General features: G+C 31.0%; 1 protein-coding gene across 1 annotated transcript; it reads left to right on the top strand.

Moving 5' to 3' along the window:
- The first annotated feature begins 8,036 nt into the window (after positions 1-8,036).
- Positions 8,037-9,933, top strand: LOC100786427 (pectinesterase PPME1). Its single transcript, XM_003517841.4, has 4 exons — positions 8,037-8,534; positions 8,654-8,860; positions 8,963-9,204; positions 9,409-9,933. The coding sequence occupies exons 1-4, from the start codon at positions 8,040-8,042 to the stop codon at positions 9,572-9,574; spliced, it is 1,110 nt and encodes a 369-aa protein (XP_003517889.1). The 5' UTR covers positions 8,037-8,039; the 3' UTR covers positions 9,575-9,933.
- Positions 9,934-10,572: the final 639 nt, after the last annotated feature.

Raw genomic sequence — 10,572 nt, 5'->3', positions numbered from 1 at the left:
GGATGTTATATGACTCATTTTTATAATTAAGGGATTAAAAAGAGACGATTTATCTTTTAGACACCAAAACAAACTTTATTTTAGTTGTAATGACTGAGAGCACCTCTAAAATATGTTATATATGTCTATACAAACAGTTTATAGTAAAGACTATATACTAATAATATCTTTTTTTTTATTTGTTAATAAATATTTTTTAGTTGTACACGAAGAAAAAGATATCTTTTAATATGCGTAACCTCCCAGATTTACATTTTTTCAACCACAATGACCGTTGGGAGGCAGCATTAACTTCCTTAATTTCAATAAATATAGTTCAAAGTTCGAGCTTACTTTTGAGGCGAATTAAATCTTGCATCTTGCTAATTAAGCGGTGGGCACACCAATTAAGAAAGTAAAGAAAAAAAATATTTGGTGTGAAAATCATAGAAAATAAAATAAAAATTATGACAGTGTAATTTTTTGTCTAGTAATAAAGATAATTTTATTTTAAATTTCTTAATTAACGTGTCAAGAACATGTATTAATTAACATTTGCCATGAGATATTCTTGTATAGACACACATCTAACATCTCATTTTTTGATAAAATCAATAAAAAAAATTGACAAGCGATAAAATATATTAATTAATTTTTTTAGTTATTAATAATAATTAAAATGGTTCAATAAAAAAATATTCTATATAATTAGTATTTGGTCACAGTTGCTATCAACTCTAGATATGAATAATTTATTGTTGAACGATTTTAATAATTTTATTAATAAAGAATAAAATTTTATTTTGGTGATGTTGAAAATTTTACTAATATATTTTATATAATATAATTTATAAATATATTTTATATGTATTTTATATAAATATATTTCAAAATATATAAAAACTAATCTATTTATTATTTTTATATAATATAAATTAAAATAGATTATTTAAAATATATTATATAATTAGTATTTGACCACAACTGCTATCAACTCTAGATACGAAAAATTTCTTGTTGAATTTTAATAATTTTATTAATAACGAATAAAATTTTATTAATATATTATATATTTTATATATTTTTATATAATTTACAAAACATATTTTAAAAATATATCAAAAAATACATAAAAAAATATACATTTAAACAGTATATTATATATATATATATATATATATGTGTGTGTGCGCGCGCGCGCGCGTATATATAAATTTCTTATTTAGTTAGTTTGTTACTATTTTGTTTAATTTACATAAATAAAATATAACAAGAGAAATTGAATTTTTATTATTATTCTTTGGCCTTTTCTACCCTCTCTTTTACCTTTTATTCATTTTGCTTTATTAGTTTAGTTGTTTAGTATATGTGTGATAGTTTAGGAATATTTTTATTATTAGGAAGACAAGGAAACACAAGTGATTAAGAAGCATCACCATTTTATTACTAACCTACCATAAAATAAAACAATTTTTTGTGCTTAAATCATTCTTTGTGTGGTTGAACTCAAATGTTAAAAGTGAAAATCATTGATTTTGCTTGATTGAGATGTGTAATGAGTTTGACATGAAAAATTGAAAGCAAATAAAACAACTTGTAGACCTAGCCTATTGAGTGAATAATCCTTATAATGATACAAATATATATTGAGAGACACTCTTATTTCACTCATAGCAGACTTTGATCGAATCTCTTGTAGATTGATTGCAATTGTATGCATTCAAATGATCAAGGTCATGTTTGCATGTTTAGCCAAGAGCCTAAAAGTCTAGCCTACATTGTTCATCCCTTGCACCTTACTTTGAACTTAATTGATGTATTCTTTTCTAATTCCCTAACCTTAAAATGTATATGTTTTTATATCCGCTACTACCCTTAAAGGATAGGAGAGCATAGGTCTAGGAATTCATAAAAGTTTTAAGTTTGGAGTGGCAATGCACCACTCAAAGGCAAAAAAAAAAGGTAACAAGTTATCACGTGAACAAAGGTTAAAAATATTATCCTCATTCTCTCTTTTAAAGTATTGAAAAAGGAAAAATTTGAAAAACAAAAAAACAAGAGAGAAGCAAAGTAAAGAAAAAATCAAAAATTGAGAACAAAGCAAAGTGTGTATGAAATTGAAAATCTGGGATACCAAGGATTGGTAAGAAGTGAATGAAATGAAATATGAATAGACTAATGCTTTCCTTCCTCTAAGTTACTTTGAAATATCTAGAAAAACCAATACTCCTTGTTAGTCAAGCCCCATTACAAGCCAATAAAGTCCTTAGTGATCTCTGCATGCCTTTGATGTATTGATTAACTTGAGATGAAAGTCAAAGTTTAACTGTGGTGTTCTAAGATGTGAATTGAGTGAAATACTTACCCAAGCTAAATCATAAGTTTAAGAGTGAAACACTTTATGAGAGGATAAGTTACTATGTGATTAGATTCATAATGCCACTCTTGTTGCATGTTTTGAACTTTGTAAACGATTTGGTTGAGCTAAAAAGCTAAATATGAGCACCATACTTATATGATTGAAGCACATAATCAAATAAACCATTGAATAAATAAGGGGAATGCAAGAGAAGCATGTTTGTAACTTATAATTGTGAATCATTGTTCTTATTTTTAGTCTAGTTTTATTTTAAATTTTTACTAGTTAGTTTGTTTTTAGTTCAGTCTTACTTGAGGACAAGCAAGGTTCTAAGTTTGGAGTGTTGATAAATGTCAAATTTACCATATTTTCATATGCAATTTGAGACATTTATATTTATACTTTAGTATACTTTAGGAATAATGTTGATTGCTTGTGTTGGTTTGCCAAGGGATTAGGAATCAAAGCAAATGATTTAGGGTCTATCACCTAAGGGATTAGGGATATAATACATTAATGAATTAGGGATGAACGATATAACGACGTAGAAGTGTGAGGAATTACAACAAATAGGGGGATTCCGAGTACAATCTTAGCATTTCAATGCTATTGTTTTCGTCTAGAATTATTATTGGATCAACAAGGAACTTCTTACCTTTTCTTTTAATTTCTATTATTATATTTTCAGCACATTAATCTCTCTAGAAAAATATATCTTTTATTTTCTGTTTTGATTAGTTTTAGTTTTAGGTAGTTTAAAATATAAAAACACAAAAACATCTTTATCTAAAAGGTTTTAATTTGAACATTCATCCTTGCATTATTCCCTTGGGAGACGACCTGAGCTTCTGTTTAGTACTACAATTAGGATTCAGTTACACTTGGCCGACGTAAATCCTAACATAATTAAAACATTAACAAACACATTGACCCATGGTAAAGGACTTAACGAGAGAATATAGAACCTCCAAAGGAAGAATTGTCCTCTTCCTCAAATATTTATGGGATTATGTTTGTTGACAAAAACACATACAAAATTCACCATCAACACAAGTATTATGAGGTGCTCAAAATGATGCTCAGAACATTTGTCAAGAGTAAAGAACTCAGAAGAATCCTTGAAACTCATCTGCATGATGAAGAATGCTTCCATCTAAGTACTTAGTTATGCCAAAGTAAAAGACAACAATGCCTTACATAGAAGACACATCTACATCAGAATGATGAAGAACTTGACTCTGAAGTCTGAACTTTAGAATGAAGTTTAAAATGGTTCAAAACTCACCCCAAGGACAACATCAGTTCTTTCATATGTTGCCACATATATAGAGGGCACATCAGAAGACTAAAGGTGACAACATCTCACTTTCCATATGTTGTCACACATACCAAGGGCACATCAGAAAGTGAATGTTAATTGCATTAGAAGATGCAATCTAGTTTAAAGCTAAATTTGTCCATGAGAAGAAATGATAATGAACATCAAAATGAAATATTAGAGATACATTTTAGTCTAACCTTGGATAGAACACTAACACACCAACTATTGTACCTTCACTTTGTTTTTATGAAGTAATCTACTTCAAAATATTTTGTGCTATGAATATGATTGATAAAGTTGTGCTACTTCAGAAAGACATATCAGTTAAACTTCATCAAAAGAATCTACTTCCAGTATGGATCCCTTCTCAGCTAACATTAGAATCTCCATTCTAATGTAACTTTAGAATGCTTATCAGAAAGGTTCCTCATAATGGGAACTTCAGAATGACCCTACTAGTTGTCATGACATGACAATTGTCATTTGTGTTTGCTTCCTCCAAAAGACTCATCAAGAACCATCATCAAGTAAAGTTGAATCCTTCCAAGTGAGAGAAACTTGACCCAAATTCTCTATATGAGAAATTTATCATTGTTGCTTCATCCCTCTCAATAGAGAGTGACCCACTTCTGTAAAATCCTATAAAATGAAATAGATCTTATTGTAATTTCCTTAGTGGAAATCCTCTTGTGAGGAGAAATTTTTCTTTGTGCAATTCAAACACATAAATCCTTTGTTGTTAAAAGTCCAACAAGTGGCAGACAAAGGTTGTAACCAGTGGTGTTGCTGGTCTACCAGTGGCTAGGTGTGAAGTCCAGTGGGGTTGTTAACAAATTTTGGAAATCCCATGGTTGGTTGGTCTAACAATGACTGGTTGTGTTAGTCAAATCTCATCTTGAAAGGTGAGAACTATACGTAGCCTAAGTTTGGGATGAACTTGTATAAAAATCATTGTGCGTCATCTTTCTTCTCTCTCTCTACACTATTTTTTACTCTAAATTGTTTACTATTTTTGACTCTCACTAAGGCTGAAAACTCCTTTGATAAATATACTTACAACTAAAACCTTGTGTCAAAGTCTTTTCAACTAAACTAACTTTTCAAAAAGGAATCAAATTTTGTAAAAACACAATTGAACCCCCCCCCCCCCTTTTCTGTTGGTATTTTCATCACTTCAATTACAATCAACGAACCCCTCAATCAAGAATCCTTATGGTGTGATAGAAGATATCCTTGTGAAGGTGGATAAATTTGTGTTTCCAATTGATTTTGTAGGGATGGAGATAACAGAGGATGTCAAAGTTCCCCTCATTTGGTGAAGACCATTCTTGATGACTACTAAGACTATTATTGATATGGGGGAAGGCAAACTTACTATCAAGAGAAGGAGGATGAGATTGTCTTCAATATGTTTGATGCCATGACTCACCCAAATGATGACATGGATTGTTTTAGGGAGGATGTTGTTGATGATATGATTGATAATACTTAGGATCAAATGCAAGTCTCTAATCCTCGTCAACTTGCTTTGATAAATTCTTGTGATAACTTAAATGAAAAGGAAGAAAAAAAAAGTTGATGTTATGTTGTTACAACTAGATACTTCCAAGGAAATTCCACCCAACGAAGAAGTATTTAAAGAAATGAAAGTGGAAGGTGAAAAGAAAGAGGAGAAACCCAAGTTAAAGTTTCCTCCTCATTTAAAATACGTTTTTCTTGAAAGAAAGAAGGGAAAATATGTTATCATTAGTAGTTCTATATCTGAGTTAGAATAGGAGAAGTTAGTGAAGGTCTTGAAGGATAAAAAAGAAGAAATTGGTTTGACCATTTTCGATCCCAAAGGTATTAGTCTCTCATTTTGTATGCACAAGATCATGCTTGAAAAAGAATTTAAGCCAATTGCACAAACTCAAAGAAAACTCAAGCCTACTATGAAAGAGGTGGTGAGAAAAGAGGCTCTTAAGCTTCTTGAGGCTGGCATGACATATCCCATATCTAATAGTGTATAGGTTAGTCCCATGCAAGTAGTACCAAAGAAATGGGGTATGACAATTATCACAAATGAGAAAAATGAGTTAATTCAATTCCCATAAGAACTGTGATGGGTTATAAGATGTGCATTGACCACTATAAGCTTAACCAAGCTACAAGGAAAGACCATTTTCCTCTTCCTTTCATGGATCAAATGTTGGATTGACATGTGGGTCAAGCATACTATTGTTTTCTTGATGGTTACTTTGGATACAACTAAATAGTTGTTTACCTCAAGAACCAAGAGACGATAATTTTCACTTATCCCTTTGGAGTATATGCTTATAGAAATATGTCATTTAGATTATGCAATGCACCCGTCACATTTCAAAGATGTATGTAGGCCATTTTCTCCAACTTGGTGGAGAAGTGTATTGATGTTTTTATGAATGATTCTTCAATATTTAGCCCATCTTATGACTTTTTGTGTTGAAAATATGTATAGAGACCAACCTAATTCTCAACCGGGAAAAGTGTCACTTTATGGTCTGAGAAGGCTTAATTCTTGGCGTGGCTATGCAAAAAAATTATGCTAAAATAATGATGAAGTTTCTAAAAAATAATATATTCTAAAGGTTTGGTTTTCCTAAAGTGCTTATTAGTGATGGAGGTTCTCACTTTTGTAATGCTCAACTCAATAAAGTTTTGGAGCATTACTTGTTGAGACACAAAGTGGCAGCCACTTATCATTCGCAAACCAATGGGCAACAGGAAGTTTCAAATAGAGATATCAAAAGGATTCTTGAGAAAACAATTTCATCATCAAGAAAGGATTTTTCGTCCAAGTTGGATGACACTTTATAGGCATATCTAATTACCAAGAAGACTCTCATTGGATTGACTCCATTCCAAATGGTCTACTAGAAAGCTTGTCATTTGCCCGTGGAACTAGAGCACAAGGCTTATTGGGCCTTGAAATTCATTAACTTTGATTCTGCATTGTTCGATGAGAAAAGGAAACTTCAAATAGCTGAATTAGAAGATATGCACCTCAATGTTTATATGTTTCTTCTAAACATTATAAGGATAAGACAAAAGCACTCAAAGGAGGTGAAACCTTATGGGACAATTGAAATTTTAGACCCTTCTACTCAAAGGAGCTATATGGTGAATGGTTAAAGGCTTTTAAACCTTATCTAGGTGTAGAACTTGAGAGATTGACCACAAAAATTCACTTGGAGGTTTCTAGAACTTTATTCTTCATGTCGAGAATGCTATCGCTGTAGTGAACCCTGATGGTTGATCCAGATAACTCTCTGGAAGTTAATTCGCTTTGGCGACACATTGATTTGCTGTAGCGAGTTTCTTCTCCACTTCCAAAGTAACACCAATGTGAGTTTTGTTGTCGTTGGAGCAATCAACTTCTATTGCAAGCCTAATTTTTACTAGGGACCAATCAAATTTTGGCCAAGGGGGTGAGACTGAAGTTTCTTGCTATAAGGATCTTAGTTGTTGCCACAATGAAATTTCCTTTCAAAAACAATAAAGACATGCCATATTTCCATGGCAAAATTCTTTATATATATATATATATATACATATATATATATATATATAACTTTACTAGTCCCTTTGCTTGGTGTGAAATGATTGAGCACAACAATACATTTTAATAAAATATTGACACGAATTATGAAAAATCAATCAAACCCTAATTCCTTAGGAGAAAAGATCTTAAATTCCTTTGTCAAGCTTCAATCCCTTGATAAGTTAACAATTTAATACATTTTAATCAATAAATAAAAAGTTGAAAAAATGTGTTAATAAATATATTTTCAAATCTCTTTGAAAAATTATAATCAACATAGTATATTTATGTTTTATTGTATGTTAAAACTATACTCAAAATTATATATGAAAGTAAATATATACTTTTTCCCATTCCTACTATTTTAAGAAAAATGTATTTATCTTTTAATGTTAAAATACAAACAAATGAATCCTAATTAAAATAAAAATATTCTAAATCACCAAAACCTACTGATCCATGCTAAATTACCTATCAATATTCCCTTATTGATTCATGGCCTAAATCCATTATCTAAAACTGTATTCAGTTTTTTCCTTCTTTTCAATTTTGGGTTACACATTTGTATGATTAGAAACTATAACACCCTAAAAAAGTTGTCCTGGACTAAAATAAGTCTATTTATGCAACTATAACTTCAAAACAATCAACTTTAAATCCCTTGCTTAATTTTAGCTTCCTAACAAAAGACTGTTGACTCAAATTCACTCCTCTCAAAATGAAAAAAATCTCAAATTTAGGAATCTCTTTATTCCTATATTTCTTATAAATTACAATTGTAATAACCCAAGAGACAACTCCAAAAAGAAAAAGTTGGAAATATGGCCTCCAAAACTATATGCACTACCATTCAGGTGACTCTCATAGTCGCTTTTCTAACAACCCAGGTTGTTTTCTCTGATGACAATGTGCCAATTCCTGCTAACAAGGAACAATTGGGCACATGGTTTAGTACTAATGTAGGACCTTTAGATCAAAGAAAAAGCACTATAGACCCCGCATTGGTGGCTGCTGAAGAAGGTGCTAAGGTTGTGAAGGTAATGCAAGATGGAAGTGGGGAATTCAAGACCATCACTGATGCCATTAACAGTGTACCTAATGGGAACACCAAGCGTGTAATTGTGTTTATTGGAGCTGGAAATTATAATGAGAAAATCAAAATTGAGAGGACAAAGCCTTTCGTCACATTGTATGGGGTACCAGAGAAAATGCCAAACTTGACATTTGGGGGAACCGCACAACAATATGGCACTGTTGATAGTGCTACATTGATTGTTGAATCAGATTATTTTGTGGCAGCTAACATCATGATCTCGGTTTGTATACAATCTTCCTTAAAAGTCCTATTAATTAAATGATGAAAATGCCTTATATTTTGGGTTTGCATTTTTCTTATCATGTTTTGTGTTTGTGGTTTATGAATTTGATGGTATAGAACACTGCACCGAGACCTGATCCAAAAACGCCAGGAGGTCAAGCAGTGGCATTGCGAATTTCAGGTGACAAAGCAGCATTTTACAATTGCAAGATGTTTGGATTCCAGGACACAATTTGTGATGATAGGAATAAACATTTTTTCAAAGACTGCTTAATTCAAGGCACCATGGATTATATTTTTGGAAGTGGGAAGTCACTATATATGGTATCTAAAATTTCGCGAACTGTAATATTTGTATATTTCAATTAATTTGTGATATACTAAATATAATTGTAATAAGTATTGTGGATTTATTTTATGATGTAGAGTACCGAACTAAGAACGCTTGGCGACAATGGGATTACTGTTATAGTGGCACAAGCAAGAAAAAGTGAGACAGAGGACAATGCCTACTCATTTGTACATTGTGATGTTACTGGAACTGGTACTGGGACTTTCTTGGGCAGAGCATGGATGTCTCATCCTAGAGTGGTCTTTGCATACAGCACCATGAGTGGTATTGTGAATAAATTAGGGTGGAGTAACAACAATCACCCCGAACATGACAAGTAACTTTCTAATTTAACTCTTCAGGACCAATTTTACATCCTTACATCAATATAACTATATACTAAACATTTAGCTCCTTAAGTAATGCATAAATGTGTATAATTATGTTGCATTACACACAATGCTTGCCATCTTTTCATTTTATAAACTTTTAAACTAGATTTGGTGTCATGTTGATCAATAAAATGCATGATTATCTACAGAACTGTTCGTTTTGGAGAGTACCAGAACACGGGACCTGGTGCAGACCCCAAAGGGCGTGCTCCTATAACTAAGCAACTAAGTGAAACGGAGGTCAAACCTTACATAACACTTGCGATGATTGAAGGCTCCAAATGGCTACTTCCTCCTCCAACTCCCAAAGTCTAATTAATTACCACATATTTTTGTGTGACTTCAGGAATGACAATGCACCCCATATTTTAGTGGATGGTGAATTAGAAAAATGCTATTCCAATTAAATAGTAGATTGCTCAAGTTGTTGAGTTTCGGTGTCTTGTAATTTATTTGTTTTATACTTGACATATTAAAATTAAGTGAGGTCCTTATAAATTTAGATTAGTCGATACGCAAGTGGTGCATTTTGGTGTTCATGCACACTATATATCGTAACACCCTTGGTAAAAATGATTGAAAGCTTATTATAGTTCTAGCTTTAAGCTTTTAGAAAGATATAATGTAGTCAATATATGTCCCTGTAAATTCATGTAAATGAGAAATAACGTATTTTAATTTATTTAATTTCAAATGAAATAGATGTTTTGTATTGTGGATATAGCTTAAATTATTGAAATAGATACAAATAATTTGGATAATAATTATAACAAGTTTAAAATATAATAAAAATCCTTACATGATGTATTAGTTTAGCTAAAAGTATATGAAGTGGGAGTTGAAAGCTTTGGTTCAAATTTTTCAAGCACGTTATATGTCTTATGTGTGACCATCCTATTTCGATAAAAATAAAGTAGAAAAGTTAACAAAAAAAACCGAAAAAAATGATAAAAATAGTATAAAAAAAGCAAAAAGGTATTTTTCTATATTTAGTTTGATATAGTCCAATTCTATTTCTTTTGACTCTTTTATGACTTAGTTCTAAAATTAGTTTAAAAAATAATAAGAGTAAAAATAATAATAACAAAATTTGAATAAAAAAATCCATTTACTTCAATTAATAGAATACAAAATTTATTTTTTTTTATAAAATAAAAATCCAAAATTTAAATTAGAGAATCAATAAAATTAGTGGCTTTTGTTTTACTTTTTTTTTTTATCATTTTTCTTAAATTTTCCACATTGTCTCCTTCCCTCTCTCCCTCTCCCTCTCCCTCTCCCTCTCAAGTCACCCACTATTTCTCCATAACACA

Source organism: Glycine max, chromosome 1 (assembly GCF_000004515.6).
Source record: "Glycine max cultivar Williams 82 chromosome 1, Glycine_max_v4.0, whole genome shotgun sequence".
Taxonomy (NCBI): domain Eukaryota; kingdom Viridiplantae; phylum Streptophyta; class Magnoliopsida; order Fabales; family Fabaceae; genus Glycine; species Glycine max.
The sequence above is the reverse complement of the archived record's forward strand: the minus strand, read 5'-3'. Positions and strand labels throughout refer to the sequence as shown.